We start from the raw sequence: 25,457 nt of genomic DNA, 5'->3' as shown, positions 1-25,457 counted from the left end.
GCGCCTTGAAACGTTTTACTACGTCAAAGTCGCCATATAAATCCAGGTTGCTGAGTTAGCTGATCTCAATCAATGGTCTCAACCATGGCGATGGTGGGGATACTAGTGTATTTGGGCTAAGGAAGAGAAAAATCAGCCAAAGTCTCTTGTCTCTGTTGCTATCTCCTGACTCCAGTGGTAAATAAATATGTCGAGGAAGGCTTTGTTAAAGCCTAGGAAGGACAAATGCAAGGAGTCTTACAACACCAGGTTATGGTGTTGTCCACCCCAGTCCATCACCGGCATCTCCACATCATAGAAGGAAGGAGATTTGGCTGAAGTACTGGAGGGCACCTAGTGCCTGAAGAACAATACCCTTCCTTGAGAAGAAAAGAACATTTTGAGTAAAAAATACTAGGTAGTACAATTTGACAATGGTGATTCAGAAACATTCTACCAGGAAAATTTAAATTGAAATTCTGTTTAACCAGTCGTCAAAATTATTTGCCATTCAGTATTGTTGAATAATCCACCATTCACCTTCAATCAAATAAAGGCTTGGCATATTTCCTGTTCTAAGCTTGTCTAGGGTTATGGTTATAATGGAGTTGGGACAGAAACCATAGTTATCCCTGGGTTTAATTCCTATGATTTAAAAAAAATCATAAATCGCTTTCTACTAATTCTAGATTTCGGTTTTAATTTTCTAGCCAAAGATGACTATAATTGTGTTCTTACAACAGGACAATGCTCAAATTTGTGTTGCCTTTCTCTGTTTAAAAACGAATAAACCATTTTAGTGCAAAATAACTGCAAATAAATTGGTGATTGCTACTGCAGATTTGTAATGAGATTATGATTACACTGGCTGGTTTGAAGAAGTGATAAACTTGCACCTGAAATCTTTGATAATGATTATCAAATATATTTGAGCATGGAAATCAAAAGAAAAAGGGGAAAACTATATATAAAATAAATGGGGAATAAACAGTGATTCATGGAGGTGATTAAATAAATGCTATCCACTGTGTTGGATTCTTGCGGTGGGTAATTCCTTGGCGCTTCTTTGTGAGGACAAAAAGTAGTACTGTACTTCTTGACAGTTCTGCTGAGGATGCATTTTACTAATTGGGATATCTGACACTGACTGGGAATCTCTTGGGCTCATTAGTAAAGCCCAAGGGGTGGCAAATGGTTTCCAGTTAAGTTCAGTGAAGTAAAATGCTACATGCCATACTGGAGTGTGGAGAGAAGGGAATAGGGTAGTACTTCCACATCTCATTAGCTATCACGTTCTTGCTGTATTACTGTATTCTAATCTACTGGTTTCAGATATTTTGGGGTATTAAATGCTTGATTAACGTTTCTACCATAACTTCTGCTTGTTAATGAAGGAAAATAGATAGGATGTTTCTCTTATTGTGAACACAAGCTTACAGATCGTCAGGAACCTAAATCTGATCAACAAAAGGCTGAACTTAAAGACAGTTGACTCCTCGATTTTTAAATCAATTTAAAATACAGCATGTTTATTGTGAGGAATTCTCACAACAACAGGGGATCTGGCAGCACGCTACCATGGCCTATTTTGTTTGCTTTTCTACCACTATTTGGATGATGTAGCTGAGAAAATTTAGCCCTTGTGCTTTTCAGCCTTGGAAGGTATTTGAGAAGTGATCTTAGAGGTAGATGAAAGGGTAAATAGTATGGGAAAGATAGATCTGAAAAATTATGTCAAATTTCATTTGCAAGAGTAGAACAAGGGGTCGGTTGAGTAATAAGCCCCAAACTTTGTCAAATATTTGCATACAAGAGGTTCCTTTGTTTCACGAGACGATTAATGGGATTTCTGCAGATGCGATATAGGGCAGTGATAAATAAAACTCACGGTTGAAACTTGCAATAAAAGATAAAACTGTTATGTCTGCTCAATCACAATCCCATTATAGGAGGTCAGATAAGCCTGATCACACTAGAAACACCATGTATTGTCCGTCCGAAAACCATATAAGTAAGCTGAATGAGACTAGTTAGTCGGCATCCCATGGGAGAAAAGTCAGCCATCATTGACCCAGCAGAGTTGTCCCAGGTTGTAAATATGTGAATAAGCTAAGCAGAATGAACTTTGGGCTAATAAAGTTATACCTTAAGCTGTACTGCGTTTGAGGGACTCCTGCCTAAACCGGAGTAGAGTTATCCTGGTCATAGGTTGAAAATAGTAAAAGGCAAATTTAGGACTGGTTCTTCAAAGTGTGAAGAACCGGTCCTTCGTGTGCAAAATTAAAGCACATGGGATTGGTGGTAATATACTGGTATGGATTGAGAATTGGTTAACATACAGGAAACAGAGAGTAGGAATAAATGGGTCTTTCTCCGGGTGGCAGGCGGTGACTAGTGGGGTACCGCAGGGATCAGTGCTTGGACCCCAGATATTCACAATATATATCAATGATTTGGATGAGGGAGCCAAATGTAATATTTCCAAGTCTGCTGACGACACAAAACTAGGTGGGATTGTGAGTTGTGAGGAGGATGCAAAGAGGCTTCAGGGCAATTTAGACAAGTTGAGTGCGTGGGCAAATACATGGCAGATGCCGTATGATGTGGATAAATGTGAAGTTATCCACTTCGGAAGGAAAAACAGAAAAACATTTAAATGATAATAGATTGGGAAATGTTGATGTATAAAGGGACTTGGATGTCCTTGTAGACCAGTCACTGAAAGCAAACATGCAGGTGTAGCAAGCAGTTAGGAAGGCAAATGGTATGTTGGCCTTCATTGCAAGAGGATTTGAGTACAGGAGCAAGGATATCTTACTGCAGTTATACAGGTCCTTGGTGAGACCACACCTGGAGCATTGTGTGCAGTTTTGGTTCCCTTACCTAAGAAAGGATATACTTGCCATAGAGGGAGTGCAGCGAAGGTTCACCAGACTGATTCCTGGGATGGCAGGACTGTCGTATGAGGAGAGATTGGGTCGACTCGGCCTATATTCACTCGAGTTTAGAAGAATGAGAGGGGATTTCATTGAAACATATAAAATTCTGACAGAGCTAGACAGACTGGATGCAAGGAGGATGTTTCCCTTGGCTGGGGGGTCCAGAATTAGGGGTCACAGTCTCAGGATACGTGGTAGGACATTTAGGACTGAGATGAGGAGAAATTTCTTCACTCAGAGGGTGGTGAATCTGTGGAATTCTCTACCACAGAAGGCTGTGGAGGTCAAGTCGCTGAATATATTTAAGAAGGAGCTAGATAGATTTCTGGACACGTGGCATCAAGGGGTATGGGGAGAGAGCGGGAATGTGGTATTGAGATAGAGAATCAGCCATGATCATATTGAATGGCAGAGCAGGCTCGAAGGGCCAAATGGTCTTCTGCTCCTGTTTTCTTTGTTCCTATGTGATCAATGCCATGTTGTTGGAGGCCAATCATCTCAGCCCCAGGGCATTGCTGCAGGAGTTCCTCAGGGCAGTGTCCTAGGCCCAACCATCTTCAGCTGCTTCATCAATGACCTTCCCTCCATCATAAGGTCAGAAATGGGGATGTTCGCTGATGACTGCACAGTGTTCAGTTCCATTCGCAACCCCTCAGATAATGAAGCAGTCCGAGCCTGCATGCAGCAAGACCTGGACAACATCCAGGCTTGGGCTCATAAGTGGCAAGTAACATTCGCGCCAGATAAGTGCCAGGCAATGACCATCTCCAACAAGAGAGAGTCTAACCACCTCCCCTTGACATTCAACGGCATTACCATCGCCGAATCCCCCACCATCAACATCCTGGGGGTCACCATTGACCAGAAACTTAGCTGGACCAGCCATATAAATACTGTGGCTACGAGAGCAGGTCAGAGGCTGGGTATTCTGCGGCGAGTGACTCACCTCCTGACTCCCCAAAGCCTTTCCACCATCTACAAGGCACAAGTCAGGAGTGTGATGGAATACTCCCCAAAGCTTTTCCACCATCTACAAGGCACAAGTCAGGAGTGTGATGGAATACTCTCCACTTGCCTGGATGAGTGCAGCTCCAACAACACTCAAGAAGCTCGACACCATCCAAGATAAAGCAGCCCGCTTGATTGGCACCCCATCCACCACCCTAAACATTCACTCCCTTCACCACCGGCGCACTGTGGCTGCAGTGTGCACCATCCACAGGATGCACTGCAGCAACTCGCCAAGGCTTCTTCGACAGCACCTCCCAAACCCGCGACCTCTACCACCTAGAAGGACAAGGGCAGCAGGCGCATGGGAACAACACCACCTGCACGTTCCCCTCCAAGTCACACACCATCCCGACTTGGAAATATATCGCCGTTCCTTCATTGTCGCTGGGTCAAAATCCTGGAACTCCCTTCCTAACAGCACTGTGGGAGAACCGTCACCACACGGACTGCAGCGGTTCAAGAAGGCGGCTCACCACCACCTTCTCGAGGGCAATTAGGGATGGGCAATAAATGCCGGCCTTGCCAGCGACGCCCACATCCCGTGAACGAATAAAAAAAAAATACATGAAATGGACTCCTAGATAGAGTTGTGGAGTAAAAAATCACATGGAACCAATTGGATGCTGCACTGCTGGGATATTAGGATAATTTTGGATGGTTGAATTAAGATGAGCTGAATGGCCTTCCTCATTTGTAATTATCTTGTCAAAATATTTTTGCTAAAGCATTAGAGGCCGTTGGATGTAAAGTTTTGGTCATATACCCTCTTCAAGCAAAATACAGCTACTTGCAAATAAGTTTGCTAAATTTCTTCTAAGTGCTTCTTCTAAGTGGCCTTTGTCACCAGATGATGCCATACTATGTTCTGAAATGCACAAAAAGGTGCATATTTTAGTATGCCCACTAAAAGCGCAAAGAACTGTATCACTACACACTTCTTCATTTTTCTTGCCATTTCCGCTGCCAACTTTTTCTTTTTCTGAAGACATTTACAGAGTGTGTGGTTTCATGTACATTGGTTGGCCTCAGATGCCTTGCCAAAGTGGCTGCTATTCATGATGAGGTTGATGGTGAATACCAGCAGACATTTCAATCACAGGTGCATCACAGTTGAGCTCAATCTTTTACTCTCCTGAAATCCATCCGTGCATGTCTAGGAGAGGTCACTGAACAGTGTTTTCCTCGGTGAAACACCATAAAAATGTGAAGACACAGTGAAAATGCTGCCCCATTCACACCATCGTGGAAAATAGGAGCTAATACCACATTTGTTACAGCAATAAAGAAGTACAGGATTCTTAGTGTAATGGGACTTTCCAAAATCATGTCTCGCATTTGACATGTCAAAAGTTACCACTTTTGCATCATTAAAAGATTGTATGTCAAATGCATAAAGTTCTAGTGTTAAAGTTATAATCGTGCACCGAAAAGACTGAATTTCAATAATTTGTTGGACTCCTGCTAAGGAAGATGGAGGAAACTGAAAACAAGCAAGAGTTCAATGGGTTTTGAGAATATTGCTTTAAGTAATTGGTCTCCTTATCCTCAAGGGCAAAAGAGATAAACTGTAAAAGTGACATCACTGCACATGTTGAAGTTGCAATGAGATCCAAAATACTTAGCTTTTTATTTTTTCCTCAAAAAAAAATTGTAGGGGAATACAAGAGGTGGAGATCATTTCACCTGTTCTTTGCAAGTGATTTTTCAGCAAAAGGATTTTACCCTATGCACTTTTTTAAATATTTGGGTGGTTTTTACATTTAAGCATAGTTCAATGGAAAGTAATATTGAGACTAAGCTGGGAAGCAATCAACTTTAATTAAATGGGAATATCTATCTCTGCAGAATGGGCATACTGTAAAATATCTTGGAAAAGGTACTTGGAGGCTCTCCTGAGGGACACTTCAAGTATCAGGAGTTAGAGTATGGATGCTTTTATTTTTGTCTTTGTTATATGACCTATTTGGAAAAAATGACAAAATACTAGGATTACATCCCACTGGATCTGATGTGATTACAATAGAATATTGTAGATGTCTGTTGTGAAATTTGACATTCTGTATTCTGGGTTTTAGATTGTATGTAGAGGTTGGTTTTAGATTGTATGTAGAAATTGAAGTCATTAAATACTTAAGTGATTTTACTGCATGTTTCTACGAATGGCATATTCACTTTCGACTGAGTGCAACAAAACAATGAAGTTTCATTTTAATAGTTAAGTTGTAAATGCAAAAAAAACTGCAAGTGTTTCTAGGATTAAGCTTACACCATATGTTTATGGGATTAATTGAATATGCTTGATTTAAAATCTGACTTACCTATCCAGAATTACCATAAAACAGTGCAGGACGTACAGATTTAATTGTTCTGTAAGATGAATTTGTGCTGATCTAGTGCTCGCTTCAACTTGCTTTCAGTGTATACTGCACAAAGGTCCAAATAATGGGTCTATGCCTGTAAGTGAGCCAGTCTCCCAAGACCACAAGTGTTTCCTAGATTTTATTCCATCAATAATTGTTTATTAATGGCGTAAGTATTTATAGACTCCTTCCTCGGGGGAGATTTAGAGAGAAATTAAAGAAAATTTGTGAAACCATTTGGGTGGCATGATTTCAAAGATTAAAAATTCCATCTCCAAGAACTGTTACATGGATGCTTTGAAAATGTTGATAGATTATTCTCCTTTTTCAATTTTGCTAGTTGTAAAATTGGGATTTCACTCCGATTTGATTTTTCTTCTGCAAAATACTGTAGGTAAATCACTTTGCAACAGCACTATACATTTTCAACCTTCTGTAGTGAATACTTGTGTGTTTTTATGTCTTAGAAAGTGAAGATTGAGTAATTGTATCAACTGGTTAGCTCATTTAAAAGCTACAGTTTCAAATGGTATTAATAAAGTAACACTTTACTGTGTGAATAACACTAACGTATAGAAGTACTCGTAAATATCAGTAACCTTCATTTACATGAAATCCAATGACATTTTAAGCAAACTCTTATTTATGCTTAAATGACAGTGCTGTTTTTGGCTCTATTTTAAAATACATGTTCTGGGAACAAGGTAGTTTAATGTTTGGATTTGCCAGTTATAGTTGAGCAGTTTTTCTGAAATAATTTGTGGCCAACCAAAAATTGGATAGTCAAAACTTTGTAAAGTTTCTGCCAATCCAGAAAATGGCAACTTTGCTTATCTGCAAAAAGGTACCAAACTTGCCATTTTTCTGGTAACTAGCAATTGGGAAGGCAGTGAAAGTACAGACTTTTTTTGTAGAGAGAAACTTGTAGTGCATACTTACATTTCTAAAATGTGATGCCTGCTGTTCTGCATTGTGTTTTATTACATCCAGGCCTGCTCAATTGTATTATAACTTGTACCTCCAATGCACTATGTTCTGCATTAGATGAGACTTGGCTTCAGATGGAACATTTGGATTTAATTTTGTAATTCTTTTTCATTTCAAATGCTCATGCCTGAGATGATCGTCTGATGATTTCTGTTATACCTTTTGAAAGGAAGCTAATAACTGCTCTCCTCCCAAATAGAAACCAAATTGTGGCCAGATGGCTAACTTTGCCCGTTCTGGTTATGAGAGAGTTAATTCACTGTGATTGTGGTCCAGTTACCATACTTGGGACACACATGTGTCTGAGCAAGTGCTATTCTGTACATGCATCCCTGCACACGATGAAGCATATTAAGGCTTCAGAGAGGCGCACAGCGGGCAATCAGAATGTCAGATTTTTGAGCTATTAGTTATGAGGTAGGCTCCAAGAGTTAACATTATTAACTTTGGAGAAATACAAGCTTAGAGGGGATATAATTGAAGTTTTTAAAATTATGAAGCCAGCTTGGTTAGATTGGCTTTTGGAAACGAAGGAGTTAAGAAGTCATGCTTATAAAATCCTTTGGCCAAGAGTTACATTAGATGCTGGATAGTATTTATTTTCAGGGACTGGTGCTTTGGAGCAAACTGTCAAGACATGGTGAGTATGGAGTTGCCACAGTTCTTTTAATTTAAAAAAGTAACCTAAGAAGTTCCATAGTTAAAAGGGCATTTCCAGTTACAGGTGATAAGTTGATAGTTAGTTATGATGAATTATGGAGCACTGCAGTAACTTGGAAATTGTCTCTTGCCTTGGGAAGTTAGAGGCATAAGAGGTGGGTTTCATAGAGGTGATAAGCATGATGGGGGATGGGAGAAGATGAAGCTATAGAGTGATTGAGTTAGAACAAGAGTGTGAAGAGGACAGAGGGGAATACAGGATGGGGGAGAATGCAGCTGAGGTAACCAAACAGATGGTCTCAATCTTTTGAGACAAAAAAAAGCCATGAGCTCCTCACATTTGTTTGAGATAAAAAGGGGGGAACACAGGAAAGGGAAGGTGTAGTTTCTTGTTGTGAAGAGAAATTTGGGGTTGTTTTAACTCTTCTGGATAATCTTGGAATGGTAGGAGGTTTTGGATGAAGAAAGGCTGTGATATTGCTTTCGATTGAGCCTGACTTCAGAGACAACCAGGCCACTTGTGTTCAAATTTGAACCTCCTGGGGAGGGGGAGGGGGAGGTGGAGGTGGAGGGTGGGGGGGGGGAGAAGAGGTCATAGTAGTTCAACCCGCGTCATTATAGCAACTGCACTGTTTACTTGTTTGAATACAAAATAATCAGTAAATATCCTTTAAATGCTCATTCTGCCTCACAAAGCTGTACGACAGAACATTTTCATTTGAATTCTTGCAATAGGAAAACTTGACTCCTTGTCCATACATTCACAAACCAACAAAATGATGACTGGTTGATAAATGGTATTGATGTGTTAATCTAAAATTGCATCTCCTTGGGAGCTGTGTAGAAAATGTTTGTTTTATTTCTTCACTGTTAAACTCCTGTGGTTAAATGAGTTCATGGAAGAGATCTTGCCAAGGTCTATTGAGTAACCTTTAAGAATATGTAGAACTTGTATAGGGTAATGGAGGCAAAAATTCTAAAGCCATTCAAAAGGCATATAAATAGTGTGAAGGAGGAATCCTAAGTTTTAATGAAAAGATTAGCTAGATGGATTGAATGGTCTCCCTAGCTTGTGCTTATTTTTGTGAACATCAAGTGATGAGTTCTCGTTTCCAGAATCCAATCCATGATTATCAAAGGAATCTGGAGCAATAAGATACTCTGTCTAATACCAGAGTTGATTGGAAAGGCTGAAAGGAGTACTAATAGCATGATGAATGGAGCCTCTATTGGCAATGATTCCTTCATGGACATGGATTTCGGAGATAATATCCTATTGGCAGAAATTATTGCCATTCTTGTTTCGACCTTTGAACTCTTCAGAGGAAGCCAGCCCCATGGGCTTGCAAGCCAACTGGAAGAGAACAAAAGTCCAGCCACTCAATGACTTTCTCCACGTCTATCTAATCTAGAGATTTCAGGTGAAACCATAGAATGTGTAGAGTGGTTTACATATCTAGAATCCACGAGTCATATTGAAGCACCCCAGAAATACGACATAAAATTGTGCTGATGCACAATGCTTTGTCTCGTGTTTTTATTTCACCTCTGCTCAGCTACCCTCTGGATAAACTTATCCAATAATTGGGAGAGCCTTAATACCATTTGTTAATGGGATAGAAACCTATTATAACCTAATGCTTATAAACTGATTATATTAAGTGCGTAGCTAAGATTAGGTAGGACATTTGTATCATTGGATCATTGTTTATTAAGCCTCTTAATTGTCTTTACTGGGACATGCTGCATAGTAGAGTTGTCCTAAATGTGTTTTTTCAGTTGTGCTATAATTAGAGCTTGCATTTTTAGTAACTAGCTATTTGAGAATCTTTTGAGTCTGACTACTTTTTGAAACCGTACTGTATTTGTCAATGAGCCAGAAGTCCTATTTTTAAAAAAAAATCATATTGATGTGATTAAAGTAAATGTCTGAGTAGTGCTTGTGAGAAATCGCATGGAAAAAGTCAAATGCAGACAGAAGGTGGTTACCATTTAGAAAGTGTATTTAGTGTCAAGTGGTAAGTATTACCAAATGGTTTTCAAAATCATTTTATATTTGTACATTTGATACATACTATTCAAAAAAACTGTGACATCAGTCTGCCTTTGCCATGCAATTTTGATGGACCCCAGTTCAAACTGTTCCTGTTAATTCGAAGATATCTTTCGCTTGAAAAAAATTTGAACTATCCAGTAATTCTTTTCTCGACTCTTGAACTCTTCACTGAGGAAGCCAGCCCCATGGGCTCGCAAGTCAACTGAAGAAAACACTGCATTTTGTAAGTGAATTTTACCACAAACATCAGGCCCTTTTTTGCTTTTTAATTTTTCCTATATTTTAGTTTTGGTACATTTGTCCAATATAACTATAGATAGTATTTTTAAAAGCTATTTACTCAGTGCACACTCAATAATTGACCAGCTCTATATATGGTACACCATTCAAGTCATTTGCCACCTTTTGCATGTTCAAAAGAATGCATGTGCAAACCGATAACACGCATTAGCTTTTACCTGCATGGATAAAGCTTTCTTAATGTCAGACCGAACAATAAATGCTATTGTATTAAATGTCCAATTGTCTGTAAAAATATGATGGTGTTTCATTTTAGTGTAATAAAAAGCAAGCATTAAATTTAACATGCATAATGAGAGTGTCTAAACTGAAGTTATTGGCATGTCCTGAATTTAGGGGTAACTGAGGACATCCCATCAGGAAATCGGTTGCTGTGGTTTTTCACTGGTTTCTTGTTTTTTCAAATAGAAAACAATATACTGTTGCCAATACAATGCAGTTCGGCCACAACCGTAAGCAGCCACTGGCAATAAATTGCAGTAAATCAATTAACTGGAGTTTTATGTCACACATGAATGCAAAGGAATATCTGGGAGCAAAGGCATGCTGTTATGAAAACATATTTAAGTAGACTTTGGAGCATTCCATTGTTTGTAATACTTCATATTTATTAAGGTAACGGTTGTGATAGTGATGTACACATGGAATAATGATTAGATTGCAGTTACAGGCTATAATATAGTTGCCAGGGGGGGAAGTGTGCTGTTTGATCACCAAAACCAATGATGCCCAACCTTTGCAAGCCAGGGGCCAGATACACATGTCACGACCAGTGAGTGTGCTGGTTATGATTGCACAAAAAGAACGTGTCTCCCTCCTTCCTCCCATGCAGCTTCAAAACTTGAAAGCTTCAGCCTCAACTCTTTAAACCTCCCAGGCCTAGAGAATCGGTCAAAACTTATTCTTGATTAGTGCAGAAAGGCTGCTTTTTGATCAAAATCCACCAGTCAGAGAGTAGTCTTTTCCAGTATTCCAGACCCAGGAAGTTTAAAGAACTGAAGCTGAACAAAAATCGAATAGTGCAAAATTGAAAGGTACTGCCAGGGGCCTCATGGGATGAATGAAAAGCACTTGGACAGGGTTCGGCTGCAAGACTAGTCTGGGATACCCCTGCCACAAATTGCCACTGAAACTGGAGTGATATACATAGTCAGAATTGAAGATTGTGATAATGTCTAATTAAATGTAACTTTTTATATAAATGTTGAACCAGCATGGGCTGCGCAGTTTACTTACTAATGGCCTACCAAAAATAATCAAAACGGCTAATGGAATGTTAGCCTTTATAACTAGAGGGCTAGAATATAAAGGAGAGGAAGTTTTGCTACAGCTATAGAAAGCCCCAATTAGACAACTCCTGGAGTACTGTGTACCATTCTGGGCACCGCACCTTAGAAAGGTGCGTTTAAAATAAAATTGTTGGACTATAACCTGGTGTTGTAAGATTCCTTACATTTGTCCACCCCAGTCCATCACCGGCATCTCCACATCTTAGAAAGGAGTGCAGCACAGATTTGTTACAATGTTACCAGGGCTCCAAGGGTTAGACTATGAGGAGAGATTACATAAACTAGGCTTGTATTCTCTGGAATATAGAAAATTAAGGGGTGATATGATTGAGGTTTTTAGGATTTTGAAAAGAATTGGTAGGATAGATAGAAAGAAACTTTTTCTGCTGGTGGGGGAGTCTAGGACAAGGGGACATAACCTTAAAATCAGAGCCAGGCCATTCCGGAGAGAAGTTAGGAAACACTTCATACAAAGGGTGGTAGAAGTGTGGAACTCGCTCTCACAAAAAGTAGTAGATGCTAGCTCAATCAATAATTTTAAATCTGAGATCGATAGATTTTTGCTAGCCAAGGGTATTAAGGGATAGGGAACCAAGGCGAGCGGATGGAGTTAGGATACAGATCAGCCATGATCTCATTGAATGAATGGTGGAACAGGCTCGAGGGGCTGAATGGCCTACTCTTGTTGCTATGTTTCAGCACTGTGCAGCCAGCCATAACACTTTTTTTTAAAGTTACATTTTCTGTACCTGTGACAGCAAGAGTGGGTACAACAATAATTGTGCCTAACATTCTTTGCTACATTCCTTCATATGTGTTAGAAGGATTCAGTGATCCGGAAACATATTTGCAGTGTTTGACATTGGATCTCCTGATAGTATAGTGGATCCGAATGATGACATTAGATCCAAGGCCCATAGCTTAGGACCCCACCAAGGTTGAAATGAGCAGTCAAGAAGATGAAATAAATCAAGAAGTAGGGATCAAGATGATTTGTTGCAACATATTGCATAGGATGGGGAGTCAAAGAAGCATGCAAAATAAAATAAAAGCAAGTAATTAGTTCCTCGATCATCTGGTTCTGCAGATACTGCTGGACTGCCACGGGAGATTTTTTTTGATTCCTGCTGGATTGTCTCAAGTGAGGTCATTTTCAAAAAGCTCAATGAAAGCCAAATGGTTTCACAGTGAGATGAGGATCTGACCCTTGAATTGAGGGTCACTTGGCATCTTGACAAAGATTGCAGAAATTGCCCTGAAAAGAAGCAATTTTATTGGAAATATATCGCCGTTCCTTCATCGTCGCTGGATCAAAATCCTGAAACTCCCTTCCTAACAGCACTGTGGGAGAACCTTCACCTCACGGACTGCAGCGGTTCAAGAAGGCGGCTCATCACCACCTTCTCGAGGGCAATTAGGGATGGGCAATAAATGCTGGCTTCACCAGCGACGCCCACATCCATTGAACGAATTTTTTTAAAAATTGGCAATTGTTGTACCTCTAACTGGATGCAGTTCTAATTGTATACAACTTAATCACGTTTATATGATATATTATGGCAGGTTACTGCAAATTTGATAAATGGAGAACATACCTTTTTGAGCTGCAGCAAAATACTATAGTTGTGTGATGTAGTTTGTCCACAGCGAGAGTCCTTGTCTTGTATCAACATTTCAAAAGCTGCTATGGCTGAGATGTTTGGCAGCTCGCATTGATATAGCACCTTATCTCTGGGGATATCCCAAAGCACTTCACATCCAATGGTTTATTTAATTTATGCCCTCTAGTTACTCACTAACTGACCAATGGAAAAAACATTTACTTATTTACCTTTATAAAAATTCCTCATAATTTTCAACACTTCACTAGAATAGAAAAGGTTAAGTGGAAACAATTTTTAAAAAGCCCCAGTTTCTCCTGTAGCACGGGGTTCCCAGGCATCCGTACGATTTTGATGTAAGGGCGTCATTTATTTATTTTTTGATGGTTTCCTGCCCGGCAGACCAGCCTGACTGACAGGCTGGTCTTAGTCGGAGGACAGAAGAGGAAGGAAGAGGATGTGTTCAGGTAAGTGTTAGATGGGCTTGAGGGGGGGTGTGGGGGGGGGCATGGGGGTCATCGACAGGCATGGTCACCGAGGGTCACTCATCGGGGGTCAGTCACCGGGGAATGGGGGGTTTGGGATCAGAGGTTGGCAATCATTGGGGGGGAGTCGGGGGTCATCACGGGGGTCGTGATCATTGGCGGGGGGGTTGCTGCAGGTAGGCTTGTTGGGCCTGGGGGAAGCACTCCTTTTCCTCTGGGCCCACAAGCTGTGCTATGAAGGCACTTGCCTGCAGTTTCGGGCCTTCTCATCGCCTCTTGTGCGGCATGAAGAAGACTCGGGAATCCTGGCCTCCAGGGGCTAAAATCAAAAATGCTTTGAAAATGGAGGCCTGCAGCCTCCTTAAAAGCTATTAATGCCTGACCCACCTCCTGAGGGCAAATTGGTTGCCTGCCCCCGTGAAAACCAGAAGTGGGTGGGGTGGATGCAGGTTTTAGATTTTTGCAATTTTTACTGCCCCCCGCCCCCAACTCACCCATTTTTCCAGGCTAAAATCATGTGCCAGCTTAGCAAATTTCTTTTGTACCCTCTCTATGGCCTTGATATCCTTCTAAAATAGGGTGTCCTAATCTAAACACAGCATCCTAACCAATGACAAGTAAAAGTTTTGCGTTACTTGTGTGCATTTGTACTTAATGCTATTTATAAAACCGAGAATTGCATGTTTTTTTTTTACAGCTTTATCAACTTGTTCTACTTTTAAAGATTTGCGCTTCTGAACCCTTAAATCTCACCCCCTTCTACTTTTAAATTTTAGCCGTTTAATGAATGTTTACTCTACATATTCCTCTCAAAATATATCATTTCACAGTTCTCTGCACTAAATTTCACCTATCTACCTAATTTAGTTATCTATGTCCTCCTGTGGTCACTTACAGTTATCTTCACAGTTAATTATTCCTTATTTTTGTGTCTGCAAATTTAAATCCTTCCAGTCCCAAAAATATATGTTAAGCACTAGTCTCTGTTTTCAGCCATTGGCCAACTTCCTGTTCATGCTGCCACATTCCATATATTTTATCAAAAAAATCTATGCGCCACCTTATCAAATGCCTTTTGAAATACATTTACACAATACCCGTGACATTTCCTTTTTTCCATCTGAGGAGAGATTTAAGAATGTGCGATTGTTTACTTCAGAGAAAGCCAGCTGAAGGAAGATTCCTTATGGGATTAGATAAATTGAACCCTGATGAATATATTTGAGATAGCCACAACCTAGAACCAAGGTACATAAACTTAAGTTTAGAAACAGGAAGGTGCACAGACAGTTTAGGTTTAACTTTTATACAGACATTGGTGAATGTGTGGAACAGACTGTGCAGACAAGCAGCATAGAAAAGATTAAGAGAAAATTGGATAGATATTTGAGGAAGCAATCAGTTTGGGTGTATTTTTTTTTGTAACAAGCCAGATGGTCTGCAGAGTTTTGTCTTTGCTTTCCAATGTTTCTATAAAATGGGGTTTAGGGAAAATTGAAGAAAATGCATCCTACATATTTGAATTGGAAGCAATGTAGAGGCCACCAGGAAGATGTGCCTTTGCATCTAATGCTTCCTGTATGGGCCTGGGCGTGCTTGATGCTGAAAATGTTCTGTTCTATGATAATGAGCACATTTTAGTATTTTTAAAGTCGTATTTCATTGGGGCATGACTGCAGTAGAGAAGCACTGCATATCATTCGTTTCATAGTCCTTTACTGCTTTCTACTCTTGTCATGGGAGTAAACTCGCTAAAAGGAACCAGAGGATGCTATAACTAATATATGGATGTTCATATTTCCATGGGATAAGTTATACCAGTTGTTTAGCCTATCCCTAATTCAAGAGCATTCCTAAAGAAAATAAGTTGCATTTATGTAGCGCCTTTCATGACCCCAGGACGTCCCAAAGTGCTTTACAGCCAATGAAGTACTTTTGAAATGTAGTCACTGTGGTAATGCAGGAAACACGGCAGCCAATATGCTCTGTTAGATCCCACAAACAGCAATGTGATAATGCCCAGATAATCTGTTTTGTTAGTGATGTTGGTTGAGAGATAAATATTGGCCAGGACACCAGGGAGAACTTCCCTGATCTACTTAGAAATAGTGCCATTGGATCTTTTACGTCCACCTGAGAGGGCAGCCTAGGGGCTCGGCTGAACGTCTCATCTGAAAGACAGTGCAGTACTCCCTCAGTACTGCACTGGAGTGTCAGCCTAGATTTTGTGCTCAAGTCTCTTTAATGGGACTTGAACCCACAAACTTCTGACTCAGGTGAGAATGCTGCCACGACTGACTCTACAGATTTACTGTACAAAATCATTTACTCTTTCCGGAGATGAAGTAGAGGAAAAGTGGCAATATTAACTAAAAAAATCGAATGGCTAACTTAGCCAATACCATCCAATTTTACTTGAAGTTCATATGAAAAGAAAAGTTCTTGAAAAATCAAAGAATCATAGAAAATTTACAGTACAGAAGGAGACCATTCGGCCCATCGTGTCCGCACCGGCCAAAAATGAGCCACCCAGCCTAATCCCACTTTCCAGTGCTTGGTCCGTAGCCTTGTAGGTCACGGCACTTCAGGTGCATATCCAGGTACTTTTTAAATGAGTTGAGGGTTTCTGCCTCTACCACCCTTTCAGGCAGTGAGTTCCAGACCCCCACCACCCTCTGGGTGAAAACATTTCTCCTCAGCTCCCCTCTAATCCTTCTACCAATCACTGTAAATCTATGCCCCCTGGTTATTGACCTCTCTGCTAAGGGAAATAGGTCCTTCCTATCCACTCTATTTAGGCCCCTCATAATTTTGTACACCTCAATTGAATCACCCCTCAGCCTCCTCTGTTCCAAAAAGAACAATCGCAGCCTATCCAATCTTTCCTCATAGCTAAAATTCTCCAGTCCTGGCAACATCCTCATAAATCTCATTAAATATTAATATTAAATATTAAAATCTAACTTTAAAAGTCTACTTAGGAGCTACGTTCAAGCCCACCAGCATTAATCAACATTAAAAATTGTAAATACAAAATTCAGTAAATATTTCCAATTTTTCAGTTTGCTTTTCATTTAGTATTGATATAACTACTTTGTATAATGTAGATGTATACAGCTCCTATCTTTACATACTCAAAATACTTTGTTAATTTGTTTCTGATTTAGTACAGGTGTAGTCACTTTTGTATATAAATTAAATTATGAATTTGAATTTTAAAAATCCTCCCTCCCCTGCCTGAGATCTCTTTTTAAGACCTGACTGACTTGTGTGCCTTGACCTGTTTTTAGTTGCATGCACCTGGCTACGTTTCCAAAACTTGATTGTTGTAGACTGTGGGGGGAGAATGGGAGAGAAAGGAAATTGTGTGCATTATGTAACCTGCAGCTGAAGTTTTGCTATCTCTTTACAGGTGCTGGTGAATCTGGCAAAAGTACCATTGTTAAACAGATGAAGTAAGTATGCCATTGCTTTTGTATTTACGTGAAAACAAAACATTTGCTGGGCAGGTGGGGAGAGGAAGTGTCCAATTTTCTTTGTTCTATTGAGAAATAGTGTTTTTGTAAATTTGACATTACACTGATGTTTTTGTCTGTAGGATTATTCATGAGGCTGGTTATTCAGAAGAAGAATGCAAACAGTATAAAGCTGTTGTCTACAGCAACACCATTCAGTCTATTATTGCCATTATTCGCGCCATGGGAAGGTTGAAGATAGACTTTGGTGATTCTGCAAGAGCAGTAAGTGGCACAAATAAATAAATTTGACATTGCAGTAATATCGATCTGGTCATGAGTCTGATCTTATACAGAAAGCAATATTCTACTTAATAAATCAAATATATGAAGATAAAACCTTAGGCCATAAGTGTTGGTACACTAGCTTTGCACCCTTCAGAATCAGTGGATTCAGAATTGACTATGAGGGGAGGGAGGATGAATAGTCTGTCAGGGGCGCATTGGGGACTATCTTCTTACTGGAGGCATTGGGTTGCCGGAGCTGCTGCTTTATGGAGAACTGGTGGATGGCAGAAGAAAGCAGGGCGGAGAACAAAGATGCCATAAAACAACACTGAAGATTCACTTCAAGAAGTGCAACATTGTCGCTGATTCTTTGGGAAACCCTGGCCGACAGATGGAAATGGTGTGCTTAAGTGAGTGGAGGTTTGAGCTACAACACTGCCAGTGTAGAGGCAAGACGTGAGAGACAGAAGGATTGGCAAACCAGAGAGATCAACAGGAGAACCTTCCAGGAGCATGGTTAAGTGCAGCTTGTGGTAGGCAATGTCTAGCATGTTTCATTGATGCAGCCATCTACCATGAACTTGTGTTCCCTTCGAAGGGATACACTACTACTATTAGCACTTGAGACAATATGGAAGGAAGCATGTAGAAAAAATTGCTTTAAACACTCGTTATTGAGGGAAAATTATGGACCCAGATAACTTTGCTACTGTAGTGCTGAAGACGTGTGTCCCAGAACTAGCTAGTGCCCTAATCATGTTGTTCAGTGTAGGTATGACCCTGGTATCTATCTAACAATGTGAATAATAGCCCAGATACATCCTATCCACAAAAAGCAGGACAAATTTGACCCAGCCAATTACTGCTCTATTAATTCCCTACCAGTCATCAGAAATGTGTTGGAAGAAGTTATCAATAGTGCCAATAATAGACACCTACTCACCAAGCAGCTGCTTGCCGATGCTCAGTTCAGGTTCTACCAGACCCACTCGCCTTGATCTAGTCATACCTCCATCCATATAGGGACGCAAAAGCTCAATGCCAGAGGAGAGGTGTGCATAGCTGTTCTCTCCGCATCAAGACAACATTTGACTGAATATGGCACCAAGAAGCCTTAGCAAAACTGAGATCCATGGGGGTCGATGGGAAAACACTTCAGTGGCTGGAGTCGTACCTGACACACAGGAAGGCTAATCATTGCAGCCCCAGAACATAATTGCTGGAGTTTCTCAGGGCTGCAACCTTGGCCAAACCATCTTCATTTGCTTCAAAAAGTGACCTTCCCTTTATCATAAGGGTTCACTTATGATTCTACATTGTTCAGCTCGATTCACAATTCATTGAATAATGAAGCAGCCCATACCAATCTACAGCAGGGCCTGGACAACATTCAGGCTTCAGCTGACAAGTGGCAGGTAATATTTATACCATACAAAGCCAGATATTGACCATCTCTCTCAATCACCTCCCCTGACCTTCAACCACCACCATTGCTGAGTCCCTTACCAACAATGTCTTGGAGATCACCATTGTGCAGAAGTTTAACTAGACCAGCCATATCAACACTGGCTACAAGAGCAGGGCAGAAGCTGGATTACTCCGGTGCCTCACCTCTTGACTCCTTGTTGCCACTCCATCATCTACTAAGCTCAAATTAAGAGTGTGATGGAATACTCACCACTTGGCTGGATGGGTGCAGCCACAACTACACTCAAAGCTCCCGCCACTGAGCTCAGTATGCGCTCCCTCCATCAGTGCAGCATGTATTATCTACAAGATGCACTGCAGTAACTTACCTAGCTCACTTCGACAACACCTTGCAGCCCTGCAATCTCTACCATCGAGAAGGACAGGAGCAGCAATATTATGGGTCTCACACACCATGCTGGCTTGGACAACTATCTCCATTCCTTCCTCATAACTGGGTCAATATCTTGAAATTCTCTACCCAACACACCACAAAGTTCAAAGACGGTCCACCATACCTCGGGGCAACTAGGAATGGGCAATAAATGGGGGCCTGCCGGCACCACCCACACCTCGAGAACAAATGTTTGAAGGAAAGTAGAGTAGCCTAAATCTGTCCCAACATCGCTCTCCTGAAATGGTTTTTCATCCTTTGCTCTGTTGACCGCCGGCGTGCTCCACGGTTTCATTAATCTTGTCAATACTACCACTTAGCAACATTATCTGCAAGCATGGGGTCAACTTAGGCATGTATGCTACAGCATTACCATCGCAAATCCCCCACCATCAACATCCTGGGGGTCACCATTGACCAGAAACTTAACTGGACCATCTACATAAACACTGGCTACAAAAGCAGGTCAGAGGCTGGGTATTCTGTGGCGAGTGACTCACCTCCTGACTCCCCAAAGCTTTTCCACCATCTACAAGGCACAAGTCAGGAGTGTGATGGAATACTCCCCAAAGCTTTTCCACCATCTACAAGGCACAAGTCAGGAGTGTGATGGAATACTCTCCACTTGCCTGGATGAGTGCAGCTCCAACAACACTAGAAACTCGACACCATCCAGGACAAAGCAGCCCGCTTGATTGGCACCCCATCCACCACCCTAAACATTCACTCCCTTCACCACCGCGCAGCGTGGGTGCAGTGTGTACCATCTACAGGATGCACTGCAGCAACTCGCCAAGGCTTCTTTGACAGCGCCTCCCAAACCCACGACCTCTACAGGGACAAGGGCAGCAGGCACATGGGAACAACACTACCTGCACGTTCCCCTCCAAGTCACACACCATCCCAACTTGGAAATATATCGCCATTCCTTCATCGTCACTGAGTCAAAATCCTGGAACTCCCTACCAAACAGCACTGTGGGAGAACCTTCACCACATGGACTGCAGTGGTTCCAGAAGGCGGCTCACCACCACCTTCTCGAGGGTAATTAGGGATGGGCAATAAATGCTGGCCTTGCCAGCAATGCCCACATCCCATGAGTGAATTTTTAAAAAAACATAGCTGTACTCTTTTCCCCGCCCCGCTACACCCTCAACTCTACGACTGTTGCTATGCTGCCCAATATCAAGTCATGGGTGAGCGAAAGTATTCTCAAATTAACTTTGGCAAAACTGAAGTCATCCTGTAGCCAGAAACTTTGTACAGTATCCCCCAATTCAGCTCCTTTCCTGGCTGTTCACTGAGGGTGGTCAGGTGATATGCAACTTTGGTGTCCCTGGTTGATCCTGAGCTGAGATTCAACCCTGCACCCTGTTTTTCGTCATGTGGCAATATCCACGTCTAATATCACCTTCCATCCCTACCTTGCCCCCATTGTTGCTGAAACCCTCATTAACATGCTTATCACCTCCAGGATCAGCTTCTCCAAAGCTATCCATGTTAGCCTCCCCAGATCCACCCTACACAAATTCCAACTCATTTACAACTCTGTTGCCCACATCTTATCTTGTATTACATCCTACACTTTCACCACTGTGCTCAACTGGCTCTCTGTCCCCAGCACATGATTTCAAAATCTTGATCCTTGTTTACAAATGCCACCATGGTCTTTTACTCCCCAATTCTGGAACCTCCTCAAACCCATGACCCTCTGCTCTTCTGACTCCAGGCTTCTGTGAATCCACTTCCCTCCCACCCCTCTGTGGTAGCATGGGTGGCAGAGCCTTTAGTCATCACATCTCTGCATTCTGGAATTCTGTTCCTAAATCCCTCTGCTTTTCCCACTTTTGGAAAGCTCTTCAAAAACTACTTGTTCGACTGTACCTTAAGTCACTTCCCCTAACTTTTCTCTCCTCCTGTTCTGTGACCTGATTTTTTTTTGTTTCTTCTCCTTTGTGAATTGCCTTGGGATATTTAGCTACATTACTAAAGGTGCCAGCTAAGTGCTTCTAGTAATAGTAGTATCCTCCGGAGAGAACAGAGACACTTTATGCCTCCTTGTTGCAGTGTGTTTGGTGTTGCTATGACAATTCCTAAACACAGGATTTTAATTGGATGTGCAATGGGATTGGTTTGCATCGTAATGCAAATGAGCATATTGTATTACCAGTGTAGAGTGCGTACTCATGAGTTGCACAAGTACATTAGTTGTAATTTATTTATAAGTGGTAGCAGATAATTTGGTCAAATACAATATTTTTTTTAAAAAATGGCAGCTTCTGGATTGCTTACTGTGATATTCAAACATTTGGATTAACTTAGTACGTTAAGAAAAAGTGAACCCCTTTCAGAAGAAATACTTGCAGGCGATATGATATGAAAGCTGCACCTTGGAGTTTCTAGCAGGTTTTTTGGATTATGTTAACTTTTTGCTGTTCACTTCTCCTTTGGCTTGATTGCAAACTTGTTTTGTGGGGATAGGTTTTTTTGTGAGGCTAGATCAACTGGATGAGAGAGTGGATGATCCCACCCCTATTGCACACCAGTGACTACTTGAGACCTGTCCAAGCAAGTTTGTGCATGGGTTACTTGCAATATGCTACTTCCCTTACTTTTCCTTCATTAATTATCTATTTCTATTCCACACATCCTGTATCCTCTCTTTGAAAGGTTGCCAGATCAATGCAATTGAAATTGAGCTCTGTTGCACTGCATATTGCACCCTCTCATTTCTCAATTCGTAATTCTTCCAATCCTACCCATTTAGGATCTGAATTTGATATGCGATAAAATTTGCATACCCTTCTTTCAAACTTTGAGCTCTTGTTAGTTTGTTCTTTACATGGTAGAGTATTCTGGTAGCTTAATGTTTTGCTAGACAAATCAGCATCAGGGGTTGAAGATCCGTAAGGTGTGTTAATGCTGCTGGCTTCTGACACCCACTCAAGCAACTGGTGGTGACATTCAAGTAAACTTGCCAAATTTGTTACGGTCGGTGGCCAGGATGATCTGATTTTTTTTTACTGTGTCTTCCAGCCACCAGCCGTAATGAATTTAGCAAATTTACTTTGCGTTCACTTTACAAGTGTTTCAGCTGGCTGCACAAAGCATTCATGTGAGAAGTCTGCAGCACTAGAACTACAGCAATATAAAAACACCATTATTTAATATGATAACTGAGCAATCCTTCAACTTCAGCCAGAATTCCTAATGGTGATTTCACAGTTTTATTTACACCCACACAATTTTTGTTCCTTCATTCTATTTTTCTCTTTAAATTGGAGTTGTTATGAAATATTCCATTATTTTAATGTTACGACTTTATCTTTCTGTTATGGGATACAGTTCTTTCATAAAACTTGCCTGCTTTCTGTGGATTATGTACTTCTGATACATCCGTATCCAAATATAGCTTAGGAAAGGGGTTGTCTTGCATTATCGTCATTTGGCTCACAACTGTTGCCACTCTGACTCTGTATGACACAAAGTATAACCTGGTGCATAAAACAATCTGGGTTGGCATGCCCTGGGCAAACAGTAGACACAGTTATTGTCTCTAGATTTATACTAGGTATTTGACTATGGTAATTTCTGCAGGATTGCCTTTAAAACAGTTCCCTTTTGTTTACTAAATGGGATTGCTTGGGACTCGACATCTAAAGATGACCTACAGTTCAGCAGGTTGGCTCACTTCTTAGAGAGGCCCTATGATCTCCTATCTCGGTTTATTATGCAAGATGTCAAAAATGTTCCCTTTAAAGGGTAAAGTCCTGCAGGTTAGGTAATCCATCCCTCAAACTGTTCAGGGGGGGGCGGGGGGAAGCAAATAATTAAATGGGAAAGTTTGGAAAAGAGAGGAAACTAGTCAACTCACTAAGGAACATGCTTCAAATCCTATTTAACTCATAATGCAAACATTTTGTTTTAGGATGATGCTCGTCAGTTGTTTGTATTGGCTGGTGCAGCAGAAGAAGGGTTTATGACGGTAGAGCTTGCTGGAGTAATCAAGAGACTCTGGAAGGATAGTGGTGTTCAGGCCTGCTTTAATAGGTCCAGAGAATATCAACTTAATGACTCTGCTGCATAGTAAGTATTATTACTGTGGTGTTCAAGATTATAGAAAATATGGAAAAGGAAACTGCTGCAGTGGTCTGAAGCTATTTTAATGGTAAAAATGTCTGCTAGCTGCAGATAACTTAACTGAAAGCACTGAGATACTTTCTATTAAATGTGAATATTTTACAGGCAGTCTGGTATTTCAGCAGCCCCACGGTGTGTAGTATTTGCCCATAATTTCTCCTCGAAAGCCACCTCTTTGACCAAGCATTTGGTCATTCTTAAAATCTTCTTCTTTGGCTTGGCGTCCATTCTTGTTTGTGCCTTTTGTAAAGTGCCTTGGGATGTTTTTCTATATAAATCCAAGTTGTTTTGTTTTAATCTCCCTATTTATCCACAGAATTCTTTGTTTTGATGTAACCCCTTTTAGCAATATATTTATTTTGTATTTTATACAACCCCAATGTAAACTTATTAAATTCGCTATAAACAGGTGTTCTTGGCGGCAAATCCAACAAGTTCACATTTGGGTTTTTGTTGGCTGATTGAGGCATTTGTTTTGGGAACTGCCAGCTAAACAGTTCACTCACGCCAATATAAAAGGGCTGATCTCAGCAGAAGTGAGAATCGAGGCTGTAGAATTGCCCTCAGCACTCCTGGTGATGGGACATCTGGCAGGCTTCCTAATAGTGAGTGACATCTAGCAACCAATGTGGAATTCTCACTATATGGCTGCTAGATGACGACAGGATCAGGCTGAGCTTTGATGCTACCTAGTTAAATAGCCTGCCAGCATTCACTATCAAGGTGGGCATTTACATAATGCACTCTACGGCAAAGCACCAGAAGGTAACTGGGGAACAGTACACCAGCATGGAGCTAATATCTTTCAGGAGGTGAGAGGAAGAAAAATTACAGAACATTGAATTTGCTACTTAAATTGTTTTCCTAAAATTGTCAAAGGACTGTGGAAACTGAGTGCTGAAAAAGATTTGAGAATCATTGTTGTGTCATATTTCCCATTTTTTAAATTTTAGTTATCTGAATGACTTAGACAGGGTAGCACAAGCAAGTTACATTCCAACTCAGCAAGATGTCCTAAGGACCAGAGTCAAAACAACAGGCATTGTGGAGACCCATTTCACATTTAAGGACCTGCATTTTAAGTAAGTACAGTAATGCTTTAAATTTTTTGTTGGATTCAACTTCATTTAACCACTTCACTGACCATTGTACACGAGTGAGATTCTGAAACTCCAGATCGAGTAAATAGAAGTTCAAGTCTACTAATAATTGAAAGTTGCTTCTTGCACTAAAAATTTTGAATTATCCAATAATTAATTTTAATTGAACAGTGCAAATAATGTGACCAAGTGGGAGCTTAGTGCACAACATAAAGGTTAATTTAAATTAAGTTACTTTGAATTAAGAGTAGGCTGTAAAGCATTTAGTATGTTTTCTTGTGTATCAGTACAGCTGTAGTTTAGATAGTAGCATTTCTTATCAAATTGACTGTCAAGTTTTTTTGTTTGCAGCATTCAATGTTGCAACAGTCACTTATGTGGGTAGAAAAACTAATCAAAGTGTAGACAGTACCTTGACAGTGATTTTTTTTTCCATATATTTTTTATTGCAGAATATGCTAGCAAATGTGTCTTGCTTTTTGTTACTGCTTTTGCTAGAATAAATTTGCCAATAAAAGACTTGGATTCGTCTAAAAATAGTGTGATGGTACTGTAAAGTGCAGTTATTAAGTACATAGGCATGAACCTAAGAATAGAATGGGGGAGAGTGACCAAGATAGGCATTTGAACAGTGCAATGAATGTGTCTTTTGGGATTAGGAAGTTGAATTTTTAAAAAATGTTAATACCCAACCTAAATCAGTAAAGTTCTTTTAAAGTGGAGTAAGTATAAAAGCACCTTTTAAACAGAAAGGCAGGATCGCCTTTGCTTAAATTAGCTTGTCTTGAGATATCCTGTTAATCAGCTGCCTGGAGTTTGCATTCTTGAGTGTTATTGCTTTGACAGCTCAAGGCACAGGCACTGCTTTGGTCTGTAGATGTGGGTCTTCAGAATTTTGAGGATTGCAGAAGATCCTGCATACTCTTAATAGATCTCTTGGACAGTT

The 25,457-nt window shown here is 40.6% G+C and overlaps 1 protein-coding gene across 2 annotated transcripts in view; it reads left to right on the top strand.

The window, feature by feature from the left end:
* Positions 1–25,457, top strand: part of LOC137341643 (guanine nucleotide-binding protein G(i) subunit alpha-1) — a 208,946-nt gene that overhangs the window by 174,971 nt on the left and 8,518 nt on the right. For both annotated transcript variants that reach the window (XM_068004967.1, XM_068004966.1), the window contains exons 2-5: positions 17,080–17,122; positions 17,266–17,407; positions 23,200–23,357; positions 24,365–24,493. In XM_068004967.1, the coding sequence (XP_067861068.1) occupies positions 17,118–17,122; positions 17,266–17,407; positions 23,200–23,357; positions 24,365–24,493 (434 nt within the window). In that variant the 5' untranslated portion in view covers positions 17,080–17,117. The remainder of the gene's footprint in view (positions 1–17,079; positions 17,123–17,265; positions 17,408–23,199; positions 23,358–24,364; positions 24,494–25,457) is intronic.

This window comes from Heptranchias perlo, chromosome 24 (genome assembly GCF_035084215.1).
Source record: "Heptranchias perlo isolate sHepPer1 chromosome 24, sHepPer1.hap1, whole genome shotgun sequence".
In the NCBI taxonomy this organism is placed as follows: Eukaryota; Metazoa; Chordata; class Chondrichthyes; order Hexanchiformes; family Hexanchidae; genus Heptranchias; species Heptranchias perlo.
This window is presented reverse-complemented; position numbering and strand designations above follow the sequence as displayed.